This window comes from Panthera uncia, assembly GCF_023721935.1.
Source record: "Panthera uncia isolate 11264 chromosome B3 unlocalized genomic scaffold, Puncia_PCG_1.0 HiC_scaffold_1, whole genome shotgun sequence".
NCBI classification, from domain to species: domain Eukaryota; kingdom Metazoa; phylum Chordata; class Mammalia; order Carnivora; family Felidae; genus Panthera; species Panthera uncia.
In genome coordinates, this window is record NW_026057582.1 from 38190812 (window position 1) to 38214155 (window position 23344).

The 23344-nt window shown below is 42.6% G+C and overlaps 1 protein-coding gene across 1 annotated transcript in view; it reads right to left on the reverse strand.

The window, feature by feature from the left end:
- Window positions 1-23344, reverse strand: part of PRKCH (protein kinase C eta) — a 232227-nt gene that overhangs the window by 17915 nt on the left and 190968 nt on the right. Inside the window, exons 11-12 of the mRNA XM_049611510.1 lie at window positions 12235-12373; window positions 11422-11610 (exon numbers count right to left, since the gene is read on the reverse strand). Of these exons, the coding sequence (XP_049467467.1) occupies window positions 11422-11610; window positions 12235-12373 (328 nt within the window). The remainder of the gene's footprint in view (window positions 1-11421; window positions 11611-12234; window positions 12374-23344) is intronic.

A 23344-nucleotide genomic window follows, 5' to 3' on the forward strand; every position in this document is an offset into this window, starting at 1 on the left:
CCTATCTGGCATCAGGTGGGAAGGGAGATCAATGCCTTTCATGGCCTATGCTAATATCAAGAGTCTACAATCTTATCTTATCTTTGGTCTCTTCTTAGTTTTATCGTTAAAATTCTGGGAGAGAAGAGCTGACATTTTGAAGATATACCTCCCTCAGCTAGAGAAGCCACATTTTCCTTGGGTCTCAAGTGGAGTTGTCTTTATAAACAATAAAATGAAACAAAGGTTGGTCAAGCTAATCTCCTTGGGCGAGACACTGAAGAGGGCATGTGAGTATATATTTGAAAATGCCAATGGATCAACATCTTACTGCTAAGTTACTTGTAACTAATCTACATCAGAATATTCCATATCTCCAGAGACACAGTATACAGTGTACTTTATTTCCTCCTCATGAAAGCCAGTATAATACCCTGTACTGCTGATCCTGCAATGGAGTAGAAACAGTGCTAAAGTCTGTAGTGAGTTTGTTGGCTATATTTCTCACGCTGTCAGTGACTGGAATCCAGCACCTTTTTTGTGGGCAACTACTTAATTCCTTTTCAGTGCTCTTAACACTCTAATTTTCCTGTGTTTTATAATCATTATAGCTTCCCCTAAATCCAAAGTCATAAGACAATGTTGGTTTAAAAAAAGGTAAAGGTCAGAGGTGAGTCCCAGAGACAGAAAAGCCCAAGGTCAGACACTTGTGCCAACACCAGTGTTGTTGGCCAAGATGGTTTTATTCCTGGCAAACCGGTCTCAAGCAGCTCTGACTGACAGGTCAGGTTTCATTGCTCTCCAGTAACTCCCAAGCGTTAAAGGAAAAGGAAGCTCTATTCACCATAGCCACTACCACTTGTTTTCAGGTGTGATCCCCTGAAATGTAGCTATTTAAAGGAAGCAAGTACTAAACAAGGATCCTCTAGAGGACACTACACAATGCCTTTTATTTCCTCCTGATGGAACCCAGGCCAATACTTGTCTTTACCTAGGATAGACACTATCTTTGGTGTCTGAACCAAACGTAACTATCAACGGCTAAAAATTATTGGTCTTTGATAGTTGGAAAGGGCACATGAAAGAAAATAAGTGTACGAGTTCTGTTCACAAGAGTTTTTCCAGCTTGAAACAAAAAGCTCTTCCGACGCACATTTCTTGGTTAGCAAACTACCACATCAAAAGGGTTTCCATGCTCATTTTATAAAACCTCTGACATCTTCATTCTCCTGGCTGAGATATGGAGACTGAAGAGGCAAGTGGTGGAGGGAACACCTGGGTGGCTCAGTTGGTTGAGAGTGTAACTCTTGATTTCAGCTCAGGTCATGATCCCAGGGTCATAGGATTGAGTCCCACATTGGGCTCTGTGCTGAGCACAGAGCCTGCTTAAGATTCTCTCTCTGCCTCTGCCCCTCTCCTCCACTCGCATGTGCTCTCTCTCTCACTCTCTCTAAAACAAAATCTAAAAATAAAAATTAAAAAAAATTTAAAAAATGGGACACCTGGGTGGCTCACAGTAGGTTAAGTGGCCGACTTCAAGTACTGATCTCGCAGCTTGTGGGTTTGAGCCCCATGCTGGCCTCTATGCTGACAGCTCAGAGCCTGGAGCCTGCTTCTCTCTCTGCCCCTCCCCTGCTCATACTCTGTCTCTCTCTCTGTCTCAAAAGTAAACATTACAAAAAATAAAAAATAAATTAAAATAAATTAAAAATTAAAAAAAATAGGCAAGTGGTATATTTTAATGGAGTGGTATTACTCCATTAAAAAAATGCTTCACACTGCCAGCTACAAATAAAACACCAGGACCTCTATTCCTAGTAAACATATAAGCTAAAATAAGGGGGAAGGAAGCTGAGTACAGTACGTTTAATAAAATATGATTTTTAAGGGGCGCCTGGGTGGCCCAGTCGGTTAAGCATCTGACTTCGGCTCAGGTCATGATCTCGCGATTCATGAGTTCGAGCCCCGCATCAGGCTCTGTGCTGACAGCCTGGAGCCTGCTTCAGATTCTGTGTCTCCCTTTCTCTCTGCCCCCCCCCCTGCTCGTGCTCTGTCTCTCTCTGTCTCAAAAATAAATAAAAACATTAAAAAAAAAATTAAAAAAAAATATGATTTTTAAAATGTCAAAAAGTCTATGGGAAGATCAACGTGCTACTGTTTTTCTATCTTCTGCCAACACTCACATTGATCTATCTGTAAGAAAACGGTTCATTTTTGAAAGGTGTTTATTGCATTAGCAGTTTCAGTAAGAGGCCTGTGGAGCAGCTCCATTTCCTCATATGGGAACACCAGTCCCGGTGTTAACCATCTCTCTTGCTAAAGAATCATTCAGTAAATTTCTTTTGGATTTTCCCCATCACAGTGTTTGAAACATCGGTTCTAATGATCCACAGTTAGATCCTCTACCTTAATCTGGTCCCAGTTTTCCCTCCACTTCCTCAGCCTCCTCCTGGCTGACCACCTCCTTGAGCATCTCAACTTCTGCCAGGAGAGGAGTAGGAAATGGAGAGGGTCAAATTCAATGCTGCTCTCATCAACTGCCTGGTGACAGACGTGGGACACACTCATGGCTAAAAGAGGCTCCCAGCACTGATTGTGATTCCCCCTTTGTGCAGAGAGGCAAGCAGGATTCCTGCAGACAATGCAGATGATGAAATCTGATAGGTGTGATGACAGGTAAACCCACACAAGGACACACACTTTAATTTCTATAAAGCTTAAGAACAAAAGCACTCTGTAATCTCCCTCTAATGCCAAGTTTACAATGCCTCCTGAACTGACAAAGGTGACTCAGGAGAGTGCACCAAACTCCTTTCAGCACTTATTTAACCTGGCCACCTGTGTGAGCTCACAGAAAAGGGCACTGACTCCACCTGAGTCAGCACTGAGCCTCGTGATCCCTCCGAGGAGAGGAGATGATTTAGTACAAAGGAACACTCACCTCACAGAAAGGCCATCACCTTCCTAAGCTCTTCGGATTCGTGAGGACGTCCCCAAGTCTCTCTTTCTGGAGCTACACGAAGGCAACACTCAGTGCAACCATAGAAACTCTAAGCAAACTCTGTATTTTCTTCTGTGTTATGATTATTAGCATTTGGGGATAATTTAGTGCCAGTTAAGGAAACTCAGCCAACAGAAAGCATGCATTATTCTAAAACCAAGTTAAAAAAAACATTTAAAAAATCATTTTTCAAGTCATAAATCTGGAATGCTTTTACACAAGTGTGTCTTCATATTTCTTTTCTGTGTTAACTTCTATGGGTATTGCCAGTTTTTATAATCTATGAGAGCTAATGGGTGGGATTGTTTTGCTTTTGGGGCTTGGACATATGAGCATTTCACATACACATTTAAAGGGACGATGAGAAATGAGAGACAAAAAAGCAGACAAGAAAAATGGCCTCCCGTTGCAGTTTTTTTGAGTGCGTGCAATGGGTATTTTTAGTTTTAAGGATCATGGTTAATGATTTGGGAGTTTTTCCCAAGTAGAAGTCCTGGGCTCAACTGTGTATGTTCCAGTTCCCCTCTTCCCGATGGTTCTGTGCCCCAAGGGTGTCCTCACAAACAAGTCCTCTGCCTCCATCCACGTTTATATGAAATGTTTGAACATCCTCACACAAGGAACTTAAAAGTCCACAATCTTGGGGGTGGGGGTAAAGGTGATGACAGGAAGGGCTAGGGTAGGAAAGTAACACTGGGAGTTCTGTTGGCTGGGGCCCAGCTTGTTCAACCACTCATTTTCTGTGGAACATGGGACAAGAATACCCCCTCACCCTTGATTCAGGGGACTCACTGACATTATTACAGCATATGAAGCCACAAGATGCTTAACGCCTGAATCTATGGTATGCTATATAAATGGGTATCCAAACAGTTTCCAGAGATGATAATAATGCCTTCCATTCTTAAAAAGTTTATTTTTGAGATAGAGATAGAGAGCAGGGGAGGGGCAGAGAGAGAGAGAGAGAGAGAGAGAGAGAAAGGGAGAGAGAAAAAAGGGAGAGAGAGTATCCCAAGCAATTTCCATGCTGTCAGAGCATATGCGGGGCTCAAACTCACCAACTGTGAGATCATGACCTGAGCTGAAATCAAGAGTCAGACGATTAACCAACTGAGCCACCCAGGTACCCCTAAATACCTTCCATTTTAAAAGGTAAAAAGAAATTCAAACAGTATTTCCTTTTGAAGGAAAAAAAAAAAGGCAAGCAAAATATCCAGCAGACACCAATTCCAGGAACAGTGCTGACCTTATGTTCTAAAGAAAAAAGCATCAGGAAATCTCAGGAAGCCAAATAGGGATGGCCCACCAACTGAGAGTGGTGGGGGGAGCGGACGTGAAGGGCTGGCTTGAGATCTTGGCCCTTCCTGCCTTGGTGGGAAAGGGAGGACCCAGACTACAAGAAAGGATCCCACAGGGCAGGAGGGGAGCAGCTCGGGGCAGAGCTCACCAGTGAGGGCTCTCTTCTTCCCTGTTCTTTGTAAAAAAAAGAAATCATTCTTTGGGGTACACTTAGTTTATCAACTTGGGGCTGAGGTATACTTCTTGGGAAGGTACAGAGATTGTTCATGGATATTGAAGAATGAGAATGTTAAAATCTGATTAATTTTGTAGCATAAAAATGACCAGGATGATATAGACTCCCAGTCCAGGACCTTGAGACTCTTACTGGCAATCAAAAGGCATAGCTGGATCCAGATCCACTGTTAATGAAATCTTTCATGATAAATTCAAAACTAAACTGAAAAAAAGAAAAAAAAAAGATGTACTGGATTGGCCAGATAGCTGCTATGTGGCTCACATTATTTCTTCTGTTTGTATATTTGTATTGTGAAACGATTTTGATGCATTAATGAAGACCAAGTTCATTTTACACAGTCTGTAATGTGTGTGTGTGTGTGTGTGTGTGTGTGTGTGTACCTACATATACATATAAAATCAATGTTATACAAGTTCTAAGTATGTATGTATACATATGTGCCTGTGTATGTGCACATACACACAACATATAACATTGATTGATTGAAAAAATTGTACTATTATGGGAGTTTTCCTTTTTAAAAAAATTTTTTTAAGGTTTATTCATTTTTCAGAGACAGAGAGAGACTGAGTGTGAGGGGGAGAGGGGCAGAGAGAGAGGGAGACACAGAATTTGAAGCAGGTTCCAGGCTCTGAGGTGTCAGCACAGACCCCAATGCAGGGCTTGAACTCAAGGACCATAAGATCATGACCTGAGCCGAAGTAGGACACTTAACCGACTGAGCCCCCCAGGCGCCCCTGGAAATTTTCAAACATACACAAATATGTAACCATCATGCAGACTTGACACTTACTATACACGCCCAATCTTGTTTCATCTGTTCCACTCTGCTACCCCTGGATTACTGCGAAAAAATAATCCTAGATATTTCACTTGCAAATGCTTCTGTCCGGTCTACAGTATCTCTTTATAACTATTCAGGATGATCTCTTAAACATGAAAAAAACAATTTTGTGACTCATACTTGCTTGAAATCCTTCAATGACTTATCTTGGCCGTCCTTCACATGGCCTCCAGTGTCCTTCACACACAGCGTCATCTCCTACAACCCCAATAGCCCTACCCCTTTGCTCACTACAGTCCAGCCCCACTGCCAGAGAGGTACTCAAATGGATTCTATCTCAAGATCTTTGTGTACTTCTTGAACCTGACTAGCTTCTCTTCAGCCTTTGGTTTCAGCTTAAATGTCATTTCCTCAGGATGGCCTCCCTCGATGACCTAGATTGGGTTACATCGACCTGCTATATCTTCTCAAAGCACCTTAGACTTTAAAAAAAGAAATCAAATTGTTAAGTATATTGTTATTTGTATAATTTCTTTTGCGAACATCTTTTTTCCTTCCTATTCCTGCTGGACTTAAATTCCTTGAGAGCAAGGACGATGTCTGTCATGTCCCTTGTGTAGTACCTGAACACAGCAGAACCATGGCTGCTATGTGTATATGCATGGATACATGCCTGTTAAATGAATAAGTGAATCAGTATCTGTGTGGCTATTTACATCCCCCATAGGTGTCTTTGGTTTGGACAGAAACTCCTGGAAAAACACAATACAGTTCTCTCTGGAATAAAAATTCAACCCAGCCTCGTGTACAATTTAGCACTTAATGACCTTGGTGATGTTGGTGGATCTTGATCAAGGAGAGAGGGTGATGATGACGACACCTCTCAGTATGCTATGAAATTACTACTCATAACTCGGCAATCCTAAGAACTTAACTCCCGTATCGTGCGTGCCACTTCGAAAGTGCTTTCATGTGTACTCCCTCATTTGAAGTGGGTACCAGTGGTGTCATCATCCCTGCTTTGCAGAGGGAGACCGAAGAGCCGTGGCAGAAGGGGAATGAGGCTGCGTGCCTCTCAGACTAGTGCGTGTTTCTTCCACTCTATCGTGTGAAGTCGGTTCACCTCTCTGGGTCTCGGCTTCATCTGCCAATGAGGGATTTAGACAAACTGCTTTTTAAAGATTTTTTCATCTCAGCAATTCTGTGTGTATGTTTCTAATAGTCACCATGCTCTAAAAATTAAGGGTAATGACAAGTGATTGCAGTCCAAAACTTAGCTTGGAGGACCTCCTGACAGTTTTTAGGACCATGCAAGACACCAGCCAATGGAGTCAACGTTCAACATTAGGAACTCTTGATGTCACCAAGTTCCCAGAATTATAGGCGGTCACAAAATCCTGGAAAAGGGCTTGAAGTCAATATTTTTAAAGAAAGCAATGTGCCTTATCTTGAACTGGAATTGGACAACGGAATAAAGACTTGCTCAGAGTCCTTAAAAATGTCTCAGCTTATCAAACTTCTAACATAGATGGACTCCCCAAGCCCTCCGTTATCTGGCAGAAGACCATTTGTTCCTACTGAGCCAGTACCACTCAAAAGTTACTGCAGACAACAGTTTGTGAATAAATCACATTGTAAAACCATTGGCCTATTTCACCACAAGTAAAACTAGTAGACATGTTTTAGATTTGGATGTTTATACAACCTGAAGTCATCCCTTCCTAACCTCCTCACTGCATCCTCTTCCACTGTCACCCCTTGAACCCTGGTGGGCCCTAAGCCCCATCCTCCAACCTCCTTTTATTCTTCAGCCTGTACCCTAGTCATGTTTGCGCCCGTGTTCTTATTGGTCTGGGTTTTTCTTTTATTTTTTAAAAAACCTGTGGTATAATATACAGAACATGATATTTACCTTCTTAACCACTTTTAAGTGTGTAGCACATTAGCATAGTCACACTGTTGGGCATCTATCACTACCCATCCATCTCCAGAACTTCTTCCATCCTCCAAAACTGAAACTCCATACTCCTTACGCACTACCTCCCCACGCCCCACCTCCTAGTCCCTGGCAAACACCATTTTGCTTTTTGTCTCTATAGATTTGACATTCTAGGTCATTCTAGGTCCCTCATATAAGAGGAATCATACATTTGTCCTTTGTGTTTAGCTTATTTCATTAAGCATGCCTTCAAAGTCCATCCATGCTGTAACATGTATCAAAATTTCCTTCCTTTTTAAAGCTGAATAATAATCCATTGTGTGCTTATTACCACATTGTGTTTATCCATTCATCTGTCAATGAACATTTGGATTGTTTCCACCTTTTTGACATTGTGAATACTGCTGCCATAAACATTGGTGTACAAATATCTGTTCAAGTTCCTCTTTCATTTCTTTTGGCGATACATCCAGAAATGGAATTGCTGGACCATGTGGTAATTTTATGTTTAATTTTTTGAGAAACTGCCTGCCATATTGTTTTCCACAGTGGCTGCACCATTTTATATTCCCGCGAATAATGCACAAGGGTTCTAATTTGTTTCAAGAAATGTGCTTAATGGCCTTTGGTGAGTCACAATTTCTCTGGGCCTCAGTTTCCTTATCTATAAAATGGGGGGATCAGAATAGACAACAGACAATCTCTAAGGTTTCTCCTAGCAGTAAAAAACTGTATTGGCCTAATTAAATCAAGTTGCAATTAAAGCCAGAAAGTAGTCTGAATGGTTTATAAGCATGACTTGATACCTTAAGCTCTTTTCCTAACACAAGACACAAAGTAATCATTTTTCAAAGGACAGAGTCGAACAACGATTTCACGCATCCAGCTTTCATTAATGACATTAGTGGCCACCTCCTGAGCATCTAATCTATGCCGAACACTGTTCCAAGTATCCCCTGCACACTATCTCATACCCTAGTTGTACAGATGAGGAAACTGAGGCATGGCAAAATTAAGCTATTTGCCAAAGATAACACAGCTAGTGAGTGAAAGAGCCACGATTTGTCCTTGGACAGCTCTGCTATGGAGGCAGGTTCTTCACCACCACTCCCAGATGAAGCCTTTCCTTCTTGGTGAATGAAGCCTTTCCTCAAGTCTTGAGTGCTCTTAACTGTTTTCTTGCTTTTCCTTGATCACACTTCCATTTAAATGTCTCAGCCCTCTGCAGAGAAGAGCTGCATTTCCTCGGCTATGGCATTTAAGCTTTTTATTTTTAGGCATAGAGGCTGAAATGTACAAAAGTGTCCCAGAAATCCTCTGGGTAAATGTATTTTAGTAATTTTATCAGATACCTTTTTCAAGTGTTTTCCAGAAAATCACTTTTAAGGAATGCTCCTTGAAGAAAGAAGGAATCGAATGCTGAAGGTGTTCTGGACAATAATCTTATGACGTGGGTTTTATTACCTTGAGTTTGTAAGCAAGGACACCAGGATTCAGAGAGGTGCAGTAACTACCAAGGTCACTGAGCCAAAATATAATAGAGCTAGGAGGTAAGCCTGTCATCAAGGAAAGCCCATGCTCCTTCCTCCAGGGAGACACCCCACAGAGAACACAGAATGCCACTTAGGAAAACCAGTGCAAGGTCAATGACACATCACGACCTCAGGTTCTGTCTCGACCCAGCTGAGCAACTGGTATCTGAAAGAAAACTAAAAGGAAGTGAAGAGGTTCACAGTTTCCCAAAAAGCGAAACTGCAAGGGGAGGGAACAAGTCAGTCTCCAGTGAAGATTAGCTTCACTTTAGGCACCAGAGGTTCAGTTTTCTCTTAGAACAAAGACTGTGGAGGGAGAATATTTCTGGATAACCTATATTCACATTACCAAAAAATATTTTTACACACATCAAAGATATCTTTTAAAGTAATTGGATTTACCTGCTTAAGAAGAAGCTTAATAGTTTCATACGGATCTTAATCTTGACTTAGTACCGATTCTAGGTTTCGCAGGCATTGAATGAGGGAGCTAAGATCTAGGTCCCAGATTTAGTTGGGAAGAATTCTCTCAAGAGGATTCTGAAATACTGGAATGCAGTTAAGGACTACTGCAATTTTGAAGAAAAAACATCAAAAGAAGCAGATGTGAGTGATGTCCAACTCACATGATGAGGCCTCAAGATTTCCCCTGGATCCAGACAAAAGAGAGGAGATTATTTATTGTAGAAACGCTGAACTGGATTGTTAACCCTATAGAGAGAACATGAAAGTTTCCTAAGGCACAGACTGACTTATTCCTACACTTCATGGTAGCAAGCATAATGACATTCATACACCATGTGAACAAGACACATTTCCTTATACTTTGAACTAGTACTTTCATTTGAATCATAAACTCTGGGGTTTTCTTTTACATTTTAAAAATGCTGAATCAGGGGTGCCTGGGTGGCTCAGTCGGTTGAGTGTCCAACTCTTAATTTCACCTCAGGTCATGACTTATGGTTCATGAGATAGAGCCCTGTGTCAGGCTCTGTGCTGACAGTGGGTGGAGCCTGCTTGGGATTCTCTCTCTCTATCCCTCCCCTGCTCATGTTCTCTCTGTCTCTCTCAAAATAAATAAAACTTAAAAAATAATGCTAAATCAGCTACAGAAATTGAACTAAATATGTGCACTATGAAAAACCATTAATATAATGATGGTGGTCGTAGGCCACAGGGGTTTAGCGTGCCTTAAGAGCCAGATTATGGACCATGGTACTGGGAAAGTAATAATGCAAAGCAAGCCTGATTCTGTAGCATGATTAGGTTGTGTTAAAGTAGCTTAGGTCATCAGAGTTAGCCGGAGCCAACCTCAGCAAGTGCTGTTCCCTTCCAGAAGTTAAACTTTAGGGCATGAATCCACAAAGAAAAGCCCTCCTTTGTATTTTATTCATAAAATTATAAAAGCCACATTCTTGGTTTCCTCAGTCTAAAACTTCTACTAACTCTACGACTCAGTTGTTCTTACGGACATATGCCATTATTAGGAGATATTTGGCAGAATCCAAAGTGACTTCACTTTTATTTCTATAGGAGATTAGTGTTTCCTCAATATCAGGGGGGTACTGGCACCTAACCTTGGGAATCAAGTTACCAATTACAATTCACTTTGACGATATTTGCCTGAAGAGGATTTCTGATTATTTCACTTTTAGTGATACAGAGAATTCTCAGGGACAATCGTGCCTTCAGCCAGTACACAGTGACCTGCATACAAAATGTTTTTGAAAAGGCGCTGATCATATGACTGAAGATTTCTAAAGGGAGACAAGTCTCTCAACATGATAGCCAATATTTCCCAAATTTAGTTTTTTGCCTCAAATCACTGAAAAGGACATAACTTAAGGAAAGTAATTCTTATCCCATAGAAATTATCCAACAGAGAGAATGGGTTGTTCTGATTTTTCCCTACTGGAAGACCTGAGCTTTTATTCACCTTTATTCCCCTATGCATACAGCAGGTGGTAATACATGATTTGTATATTCAACTAATGTGGTTATAGGAATAATCCAGATTACGTGTGCTTTTTTATTTTCAACATAAAAGCATCAAATCCAAGTTTCTTCCTCACTTCAAAATAAGGCTTCCAACATGGTACCTTAAATGCACACAAAAAAGACTTTTCATGACACATTAACTGCACTGCTCCTGAATCTGGGCCTGGCACCTCACTTATTATTCATAAGAATGATATGAATGCAAAAGGAATCTGCAGAAGTTTGGAAAACCTCTCCCGGCTTCACCCAGCACGAAGGGAAAGGCCCCTTCATCCTGCTTCTTGGACACTGCAGACAGAAACAGTCAGTATGTAAACAAACTGGGGATAGCGTTCACGTGACCCAACGCCCTGGCATGTCCTGACTGTATAAAGGAAGTGCATCATTTCACCTACACTAAAGTCACAGGTGCTAGAAATACTTGATAGGTGGCAAACAATGGTATCAACCACTTGCATTTGGCCCAGAAAGAACTATTGCATAACAGAGGAAAACATTCCGAGAGAACTCATTCTTTGATTCTGCAATTTAAGACATATATTGCAGTTAGCACTGGGAGCTTACTATGGGAAGGTACTGAAAAAACACAAGCAGCACACACGGCCAGCTGGTATGCAGCCGGCCAAACCTGGCTAGGTAAGCCAGACTTACAGATTTCAGGATCCCTGTGGCATCTTCATGGAGCCATGTTGGGTAAACCACTTCATCGTTCAGTATGGCTTCAAAGAGGTCATCTTCGTTCTCTGCCTCAAAGGGGGCGTGACCACACAGCATCTCGTAGAGCAACACGCCCATTGCCCACCAATCTACTGCAGGTCCGTAGAGCATTTCCTGGAGGATCTGTGTGAAGAAGGCAATGTGAGATGTGCTTTGCACATCTGATTAACAAAAGTGTCCTTAAAGACTAGGGAAAATGTTGGATTAGGAAATATCAAAGTAAAAAAAAAAATGCACATTTCATGCTATCTCTAGAGACTGGTCTGTTTTCTCTGTGGTTCAACTCAGAGGACTTCTCATCCAGGTGATCAAACATTTACGGCCTGTTTCGGCCTAGGTAATGGTACGTGTGCAGATCCAAAACAGAAAGGGTGTTGGCACTGCATCCCTATAGAGGGAGGAAGATACTGGGCTCACTCACTTGCATGGGAAAGACTGAGGAACTTTACTGCTGCTAAATGGGGCTGGGATCAAAGCACTGAGTAGAGACAAAGAGGAAAATAACTAGCTGTGAGCAGAGCACACTTTGTCCTCACTCAGGGCTAATGCCTAAAGCAACTATAAGGTTTACAACAACATTTTTAATTCAAATTGTTATTTATAGGAACCGAGGGCATTTTCTGCCATCATTCACCCAGTGAGGCATAAGGGAGTGCGGAGGCATCAGCTTGCAATGCGCCCCCAGAGCCACAGCACGCAAGAGCAGCCCGTGGCATCTCTGCTCAGGATTTCCAAAGCCGTACTCACCTCTGGAGCAATATAATCGGGTGTGCCACAGAAGGTTGCTGTGGTAACTCCATTACAAATCCCCTCCTTGCACATCCCGAAGTCCGCCAGTTTACAGTGACCCTCGTGGTCCAACAGGACGTTGTCCAGTTTGAGATCTCTGAAAGAAACAAAGAGCAGCGTGCTCTAGGGCAGCCGGGCCCCAAACCTGGACGGGCTGGCTCATGGGGTGGGCGATCAGACCACACCAAGCAAGCTTTCTGCATACATTTCAAAGGGAACCAACGTCTTTGGGTTATCTTAGAAAAAACTTGAGACCAACTCTGAAAATTTGCCTCAGGGCTCCTAGACGATGGTCCCATATGAATAGGCTACCCACATATAAAAACCTAGGCGTGATGGTGTCCCCTCACCAGGGCAGGCACAGGACTGTCATTCTGGAGCTTCACACCCACAGTGGGCTGTGTCAGGGCGCTCATGGCTCTATGTAACTATCTCTGCTCTGGGAATCAAGTTGTGTTGGCCTGTGTGGCCCGAGGGACAGACTGGTCTCTGTCCAGCCCAGGATCACCTTTCAGCTCAGAGGAGATCGGTGATGACAGAACTGGCGTGACCAGTTTCCAGGCTGTGCCCTGGGAGCTGATACTGTGACCACATAGGTCTTACAGAGAGAGGTCACTGGAGATACCCAGGAATGAAAACAAAGTCCTGTTTTCTAGGAATCCCCGATAAATGAGGTTAAAGCAGCAGAGTTTTCCTGGCACAGATCAGTGGGAACGCAGACCAGACCTTCTCTCTGCTCACCTGCTCCTGGCAGCAATCTCCCTGGGCATAAGCTGTGTAAGCACTCAGCTGCCCACTTCAGGAAAGGAAGCCTTTTCTGCCTCTAAACCGAATCTGGCCTTCTCCATGCAAAACCCTATTTTCCAACAAGCAACTGTTTTCAGTAGGCTGTGATCAGTGGAGATGGTTTCCTTCCCCATAGTCACCACACAATATGAGCAAGACGTATTTTTTTAATGTTTGTTTATTTTTGAGCGAGAGAGACAGAGTGCAAGTCGGGGAGGGGCAGAGAGAGAGGGAGACACAGAATCCAAAGCAGGCTCCAGGCTCTGAGCTGTCAGCACAGAGCCTGATGTGGGTTTCAAATCCACGACCATGAGATCACGACCTGAGCAGAAGTGGGACGTTTAACCGACTGAGCCACTTGGGCACCTCAAGCAAGACATATCTGAAGGTGGAATCACGAGGTGCAGGGTGGCAGGTGGGATGACTGTGGTCCTGTACATGGGAGGAAGGTCACAGCCAAGAGCATGGTCTCTCTCAGCTGTTCTTCCAGGAGTGGTTTCAGACTCTAGGCCCTATCAGTGCCTGGTCGTGTGGCTCCTCTCAGCCAGATGGCACACATTAGAAGTGGCCAAGGTTAGGGGCTTGTGGGTGGCTCAGTTAAGTGTCCGACTTTGGCTCAGGTCATCCTTTCACATGCTGTGGGTTCGAGCCCCGCATCAGTCTCTGTGCTGACAGCTCAGAGCCTGGAGCCTGCTTCGGATTCTGTGTCTCCTTCTCTCTCTGCCCCTCCCCCGCTCACACTCTCTCTCAAAAATAAATAATAAAAACATTTTTAAAAATTAAAAAAAAAAAGAAGTGGCCAAGGTTAGAGATCACAGTCGGCCGCCCCAGGGGAGAGCAAGCCTGTGGGGGATCAGAGCCTGGGGGCGAACTCTTGCAGCACCAGGTTCTAGCCCAGTCGTCCAGGCCCCTGTGGACCTGTGCCTAGAGCAAGCTCTCTCACTGCCAAACAAGGTTACTGGGTTTCTGAATTCTCCTAAAGCTGTTATGCCTGCTAAGGACTCATAAAGGATTTTGTTTGGTAACAGAAACAAGTGCTAACAGAAACCCACAACGGTCTGGAGAACCGACCTTTGATTGCCCAAGAGAGCTTGTGACTAACATCCCAGGTAAGAGGTTTAATTGCTTATTACTCAGTCGCTGTCATGGGCAGCAGGAATCGTTCAGGGAGAGACAAGTGCTTGCAATCAGTTCTGTAAGCTGCCCATCACAATGCCCTCTGCAGAAGTCCAGAACACAGCCTCACTGCTCAGAAGACAGAACTGACAGCACAGTGCATCCCTGCCACAGAATGCCTGAGGCCACAGAGGCAGGTTATACTTCAATCCTGACTTTTCAGTCTAATTCTAGGCCTTCTTTAGACCTGTACAAGCCCTGAGGGAAATGCCATTGGTTGTTTTACACCAGGTGCTACTTAATAGACAAAACTCCCAAACTGGGATTCCAAGGGCATTCGATTAAGAGCATAATATAATCCCAGGCTATTAGTTCTGCCCTCAGCCTAAATATCTCACACCTTTTCTGTAAGTTCTGTCCTGATATCCCCAGAGAGTCAACTCTGCCCCCAGAGTACCCAGTTAGTTCCTGCTCCTATAACGGCATGCCCTGCGCTGTATTCCAGAAGGCTCTGTCTGTGTACCTGTCTCCCCCTTAGCTGGGGCTAAGCCTTACTCCTCCCTAGCTCCAGCTTGGTCATGGAAGAAGATGCTGACCAAAGACATAAACAGAAGCATGTCAGACAGACAGCAGTGAGCTTCCCTAGCCAGCTCAGTGCCTGTCTTATTTTCAGGGGAAGAAAGGAAGCTTCATAAACCTCACTGGGATCCTTGTTCCAAGGTAATTAAACTTATAAAAAGTGATGTGCTTTATCCCTTAGAGACAGATTCCAGAGGGAGGAGAAGAAGAATCCTGAAATGTAAGTTCAAATTCTTTGCTTTGGTGAAGCTGGAGAAGGGAAACTACTTTAGGAAAGACGATTATAAAGCAGAGAGGACCCAGTCATAATACTTTTCCATGGCTTGCAGCCAGATGACAGAGTAAAACATTGACAGGGTTAGTCAAACAGATTCAAAGGTTACAGAGCCATTCATGGACACGGTCAGCTTCCATTTTAAGGGTAATCATGATCTTCACTTAAAAAAAAAAAGAAAAAATGGGGCACCTGGGTGGCGTACTTGGTTAAGCATCCGACTCTTGATTTCAGCTCGTCATGATCTCGCTGTTCATGAGTTTGAGCCCCACATCGGCTTCAGTACTGACAGTGCGGAGCCTGCTTAGGATTCTCTGTCTCCCTCTCTCTGTCCCCCTCTCACTCCTGCTATCTCTCCCTCAAAATAAAATAACACTTAAAAAAAAAAAGATGGTGGGGCGCCTGGGTGGCGCAGTCGGTTGAGCGTCCGACTTCAGCCAGGTCACGATCTCGCGGTCCGTGAGTTCGAGCCCCGCGTCAGGCTCTGGGCTGATGGCTCGGAGCCTGGAGCCTGTTTCCGATTCTGTGTCTCCCTCTCTCTCTGCCCCTCCCCCGTTCATGCTCTGTCTCTCTCTGTCCCAAAAATAAAAATAAAAAACGTTGAAAAAAAAATTAAAAAAAAAAAAAAAAAAAAAGATGGAAAAGAAAAAAAAAAGCAAAAGCAAAAAAGTCACTGTATGACTTCTGACTTTGAAATATGCAAAGGTCAGTTTTTGGCTTTGAAGTTCCTTAGCCTCCAATGCCAACATGTAACTCAACAGCCAAACTTAACAAGGCTACACAAGGAAGATTACAAGTTCATACAGGGCAGAGGCTCAGAACCCAAAGTGCCAAATACACAATTACCGGCTCATCCTTCATTAGGTCACTGAGCACCGGTATTTAATAGCTGTAACTTTTGTCACACAAGCATAGAAGGGTAGAAAGAGTTACTTTATGCATTGTTGTTGCTGCATAATCAGGGTTACTTTAAAATGCCCACAGTGGTTTCAGAGAAGCATCCCAAGTGGTTGAGGACAAAGGAAATTCAGAAATTGTATTTATTTTGTTTCCACCATGAGCTATTCTGAGAGTCATAAAACAGAATGACATGAATCTTTCTGCTTAGATCACCGGAATCAGTGACTCTTCCAAAAGAAATAAAGGAAGGTGAGTTGTGAGCTGGCTCCTTGAACAAGAATGACTCTAAGAGGCTATTCAGTAACTATTTTTAATCTATTAAAATTTTTTTTTATCATGGAAAATTTCAAATCTATACAAAAGTACGGAGAATAATATAACAATCCCTGTAGTGGTCACAGAGCATAAGTGCTATCAATGCATGTCCCATCTTGTTTTGTGTATACATTTACTCCATTCCTGATCCATCTTTTTTTCAGATTTTGAAGCAAATCCAAGACATAAAACCATCTCATCTGTAAATATTTTAATATCTTAATCTGAAAGATAATAATTCTTTAATGAAATACAACATTGATATTGGTTATTAAAAATATACAGTCAATATACTATTCAAGGTATACTGCTTTCTCTCTGCTCATTTGAGTTATGTGTGTGCATGTCCGTATAACCTGAAAAAAGCTTCTGTAGAGCACAATAGTATGATAGTAGCTAATTCAGCTACACTAAACGTTCACCAGATGCTAAGTGCTTTAGCCATATTATCTTATTTTAATCCTGAACAAACCCTGTGAATGAGGATCTCAGCAACATTATTTAGTTACCCAGGGGTAAATCCAGGATTCTCAGTTCTGCTCACCTCCTTCCAAAGCATGGGCTCATAACCCACTACAGTGGGCAAACACTCTTTTATATACTGGCATTGCATTGCTGGCTAATCCCCCTAGTAGATTATTTCCTGAGAAGACTTCCCCAATTGCAACAAGAACTGTGTGAGAATCAATAAGTATCCCAAAAAATGAATTATGGCAAAGAGACATTTTTGTGCACATCACTATGAGATGCATCGTCAAAATTTTGCCAAAATTTTTTTTTGCTTCGGTTTTTAGTGTGTGCATGGAGAAGGAGTTCAATGAATTTTTTCCAATCCTTGCATGTACAGGAATAGGGGAGTGCACAGCAAATGTGTCTCTAGTGGTCAAATATTCTGAAGATCATTCACTGCTCTCTTCCAAGGAAGAGAAGCTGGTACATGGATAAGGGTGAAGTGGTGGCCGAAAAGAATAAATTTAATATTATGATCATAATTTCACAACAAAACCATTTAGGACTGGCTTGTATTTTGCGTGTCTGGGTTTATATAAACTTGTAATTTTTTTTTTCAAGGCAAGACTGATTGTGTTAAATTGGTAAAAGAATGTTGAAAGGTCACTGAAACAGCAAAAGCCTAAATTCTCATTGTATCATCAGTTAGATAGGAGTGCCATTCACGTATTACCTAACACAAGATGTTTAGCCATTCACCCACCCAACAAATCTTAGAGTACCATCTATGAATCACACAATATGCAAGGGGCTCAGAAGCCTGAATGAGACAGGAAACGGCAGGAGCCTGCCAAGGCAGGGGCCAGTAAAAATTCCAGTCTTTAGCCCAAGGAGAAAGAGAAACCATTGAAAGGTCACACACAGAGATGGACAGCATTAACTTGTGATCGTACAATGAGCCTCCAGCTACAATGTGGACAACAGATCAGTGGGGGAGGAGAGAACATGAGGAAACTAGTTGGGAAGCAACTGAAGTGTTCAGAAAAGAAAAGATGGTGGCCTGGAGCAGGGTGTGGCAGGAAGGCAAAGGGAACTAGATGGACCCAAAACTAATAGGGGGGAAAAGTAATGGGATTCAGTAATGGAAGGATATAGACAGTGAAAGGGAAGAAGGCGTGAGCATGTTCTGGCTCACAGGATTTATTTTGGACATATTGAGCTATTTTTTAGGCATCCAAGTGGAGACATTTAGAGGCAGCTGAATATACATGGCTAGAACTCAGAGGCTGGGCAGGAGATACAAATTTCAGAGTCATTAGCTGGGTGTGGATGAGTTCACCTGGGGAGAGGGAATGGAATGGGAAGAAGGCAGCTGGGGAACCGAGCCCTGCGAAGAGTATCCTGAGGATAAGTCCCCTGATCTTTTTCACACTGGGACCACAAATACTGCTCATAATTTATCAGCCAGAGTGGGTAGCATAGTTGAGTACCCAGGGAAGCAAGGGCCCCTCTTTTGCCTCTTAGGTGGGGCATCCCTAGTCTTGTCAAGGTTTAAAAGGGCTAGAAAATATTAACCTTTTACATTCAAAATCATCTAATGGGTTCTTTCTGGTTTTAACCCTCAACCTCTGCTACATGATGTGGTGCTTTTGTGAGCATAAACTTAAGTGTTCTATTTTAGGAAAATGTTCATTGCTTCATCTTGCATGATACCAAAAATTTGGAAATAGGCCAGATTATTAATTAATACGGGAATGGCTAAACAACTTATGGTATATACATGACAGAATTTTATGGGAGCTGATAAAATTTTATAAAATATGAAAAATGGGAAATTTTTATGACAGAAGTTTTATCTTTTGAAAATTACTTCTTTTGTGATTATAAAATCATTTTCATTATATAAAATTTGATCATTCCTGAAAAATTATGGGGAAAACGATGACAGGCTCACAGTCTTCAAATCTTTTCTTCTCAATGCGACACTAATACATATTATGAGAAACTTGCTTTTCTTACCTAACAAATATTTTGGACATATTTCTATATAGATCTACCTCATTCTCTGTAATGGTTATCTAAAATTCCGTTAGAAAGGTGTATCATAATTTAAATAGTCCCCCCTCCATGAACATTTAGATGGTTTTTAATTTTTTGCAACTTCAAGCCAGAGGGTAATGAACATTACTTGCACACTTGTAGGAGGGGTTACTTGGGTTTAAGAAACAAAAATGCTGTGTCAAAGGATATAAATGTTTAAAATGAAAACAGAAGCTGAACAATTGCTGAAAAAGTTTGCATCAATTCATACTCCCACCAATAGTGTATGAGAACATCCATTTGGCTTCCTTATTCAAGTAAGACATAATCATCCTTAGGTCTTTGCCAATTTGCTAGGGAAAATGATCTCATTGTTTTAACTTCATTTCTTATGAATGAGATTAAGCTTTTAAAAACATGTTTAATGACCATTTGTATTTCTTCTGTCTGTTGCCTTTTCACATTTTTTACCCATTTTAAAGTTTGAGTTATCTTTTTGATTATTATTATTTTTATTTGAGAGAGAGAGTGTGCATACAAGGTGGGGAGAAGGGCAGAGTGAAGGAGAATCTCAAGCAGGCTCCACACTCAGTGTGGAGCCCAGTGTGGTGCTCAAATCCCACAGCCTGGGATCATGACCTGAGCCAAAATCAAGAATCAGATGTTCAACCAACAGAGCCAACGAGGCACCCCTGATTATTTTTTAGAAGCTTATTACATATTATGGATAGTAGTGATTTGTTACATTGTTTGCAAATGTTATTGCCCAATTTGTTTTTAAGTTTTATTTACGGTAACTTTCATATTTTTGTCCAGTCAAATCTCTCAATCGTTCCTCTATGGCTGCTGTATTTCATGACTTATTTATAGGCTGATACAATTCCAGGTGGAAGAGCAGGATACAAGGATTGTATTTTCAATATTCTCTCTTTTTTAATTTTTTTTTTTTTTTTGAGAGGGAGAGAGGGAGAGAGGCAGAGTGCAAGCCGGGAGGGGCATAGAGAGAAGGAGACACAGAATATGAAGCAGGCTTCAGGCTCTGAGCTGTCAGCACAGAGCCTGACATGGGGCTCAAACCCACAAACTGTGAGGTCATGACCTGAACCGAAGTCAGACCCTTAACCAACTGAGCCACCCAGGCGCCCCTCAATATTCTCTTAATTACAGTTGTTCAGAGGATAGAAAGAAGGAAGCAAAACAGGAGGGAAGAAGGAGAGATGGGAAAAGATAAGAGAGAAAGAGAAAAGTCTATTTCTGGGTGCTATGTTTATAAATAATTTTTCTTTTCTTTGTGCTAACTTTCTTATGGGAATCATGTATCATTTTGATAACAGGAAGAAATCATTAAGATATATGTCCACATGTTTTGGCTTTAATTCTTTTCTTTGGTTTCTGTACCATTTATTGCTATAATTCCCAAGGAAGATATGTAGGGAACATAAACCACTGATAGAAATGGAAAGGATTTCTTTTGGAATGCAGGCTGCAAGGGCATGTTGAAAAAAAACCAAATCAACTTACTTGCTTACAGATCCTGACAGAAGTCGGAAGCTCAACCGACTGACCCACCCATGTGACCTGCAACATTCCTAACTATTAAATGAAGTCCCCATACCATTTCTCCTCATGAAGTTTTGTGGGGCTGATCCATGAGAACAAATTAAGAACAAATACGTAGGAGCACCTGGGTGGCTCAGTCAGCTAAGCATCCCACTCTTAATTTCGGCTCAGGTCATGATCTCATGCTTCCGGAGATTGAGCCCCGTGCAGGGGGCTCTGTGCTGACAGCACGGGACCTGCTTGGGATTCTCTCTCTCCCTCTCCCTAGCTTGCATGTTCTCTCTCTCTCTCTCTCTCTCTCTCTCAATAAATAAATAAGCTTTCAAAAAAAAGAAAAAGAACAAATATGGGAAACATGAACATTCATTATCATGAGGCTGAATGTAAAATTACTCATTTTCTAATGAATACAGAAAATCAAAAAACAATTTCCAACTCCAAAAGTATTACCAAATCTCCTCTGAGGCTCCTCCTACCCTTTCGTATTTCTCCCAACAGCTACTTGAGGTGGGAAATAATCATAAAAATGACCCTGTGCAAGTCTGGCTATTGCACACCCTTTAAAACAGGGCCAGGGACTCACAAACTAATCCCCCCAGGTCAGGTGTTGGTCTCCATCCAGTTCTGGTGTTGGATGCACTTGATATGCAGGCAACATGTTTCCACCTTCACCACTGTTTATATACAAGACCGATTTAACCTGAGCAAAGGGACCAAGAGATTTCCCCTTGCCGTGTCTTATGGTTGGAAAACACGTACAAAGAAAACACTCATTGCCTCTCTGGACAAATGAAAGAGGCAATGAGTTTGATTAACGTCTACAGTGTGCAGATCATACATCTCCCTGGGGGCCATCAAATAAATGAGCCATCATGCTGACAGTTGAGCCTTCTCTCTAAATTTTTTCATTCCTAGCATCGCCCCTCCCCCTCCCAGGAGGGCTGAAATTCTCTAGCTGAAGTGGCACAAGTTTATTTAGTAGCTCTTTACAGTACTTTTATTTTATAGTTGCCAAGAAAACCTCTCTCACTGACTCTCCTTGCCAAAATGCTTCCTGCGTGATACCTGGCTGTGTCTGGCATGCACACAGATGCCCTCCGCAAGGGGAAGCAGGGAGGCAGAATGGAGGGCTTCCGATAAAGACACCAAGGAGATGACAGACCCTTGGTGGCTAGGGGTCTCGTGACCATTGGGCCTAGCTCCGACAACACAGAAAAGATGCTGGGGCAAAAGAGACACCTGCGGTTGATAGGCTAGGGGGGGGATAAGGTGGTCAACATACTGAATTCTGCTCGGCTCCTCAGGCTTCCCCAGTGCAGAGAGGTGGGTGCAGCTGACCCATGGGAAATTACTTTCCAGGGCACCTTTGCTTCCCAGCCATAGAAATGCAACAAAGAAATGGATCAGAGAGTCACAGGGATCCTGAGAGCCTGCAAACTAGGGACAGGATAGTCGGGGAGGAGCCCTCTGCCTGCAAAGAGGATGCGTTAAGGAAGGCAAAGGAAGGAAAGATTTTGCAAGAGGAAGAATCAGAACACGGTAGCCTCTTAACCAATGTGATCTCAATGATAATTGGGGCAGCTGTGGAGTGGGGATGGGCAGGGGCAGATGGATCCTACGAGGCGTATGGTGGACACGTGGCACCAATACCAACCAACAGGTTGACAGAATGAAACTCTGTTAAACGTTAGAGGGCACGCAGTGCTAGGTAAGCGTTGGCCACTGTTGTCACCACTACTGTTGCCAGTAAGTGGATAAATGTTGTGGCTGTCACCCTTGAAAGATCAGCCAGACAACTGAGGTATCAGTGCGAATACACACACTAGCAAGTGAAGGGACGATGAGACATCTTAGCCCGTCTAGCTGTGGCTGGTTCCCTCTATGGAAACCCAGGGCTCTTCAGACTTGGGGGTACTAGACTCTGCCAGTGGTGAGGCCAGTTCCCTGAACACATTTTGTTGAGAGAAAACAGCATGTGAGAGGGGACGTGGATACCGCGGGGTGGGGGCAAGTGGAGGGAGGCGGGGTGATGAGGAATGCTTTACAACAGGAAGGAGTGCAGTTTATAGCACCGACCTCAGGAAGGGATATTCAGGCTGCTTTTGGCAACTGGCTAAACACAAACCTTTGCCAGCGTTAGTAATGCCTTACGCAATATCAAAGGGGAGGGGAGACAGACTTCTGACTCGAACCAGAACTTTTGGCCACATCAGCAGGTCTCATTCGGTTACCTGCTGTCTCCATCAGAGATTAAACCTGAGCCATTTAAACGGAAGTCTCAAAAACCCAAGAAGGCACCTACGGTTTCAGAACCACTCCCAGGCCCTTGGAATTAAATGCGAACCTCACATGTTAGTTCTGGGTTATAGTTGGTACCACTTTGTTCTCTGTGTTTTGCATAAAGCCTTGTTTTCTCGAAAGTGATTACAGCCTCCAAGGGTAGGCCTGGACTATTTCTTAAGTCATTTCCAGTGTACTGATCACAGGCTAGACATATGACAGCAACACACATCTCAGTCCCTTTCCAGGGATTTACAGATCTCCTCCTAATGCTGGGCATATCACAGCAAAGTGTGCAGAAGACATCAAATTTACCCCTAAGAAGTTTCCTTTTGAAGAACTCGCTGCTACTTCCTGAGCACCCGCCCATGCTGTGTCCAGCACTTAGCCTTGCAAGACATTCCCAAGACATTCATTTCCCAAGACATTCATTTTGTTGAGTAATCCATTTGAGTAAATGTGCAGCCATCGGCCAAAGACTATTTCCAATTTTATGCAATAGTATCCTTAATAAAAGTAATCTCTGAAATGCAAACATCATTATAACTTCCTAAGATCTTAAAGGTAAACAATTCACAAATCAGGGAGAAAATTATTTTTTGGGCCTGTGTGCCTTATTTTTAGCTTAGAAAGTATCATCAAACCGCTAAACAAAAGGAACTGATAAAGAGACCTTTTGAGAGACTAACCTTCTTCTTGCCTAAATGTTGGACAAATCTTGATCCAATAAATAATGGTTACTTCAGTTTGGTCAATTTCTCAGCACCT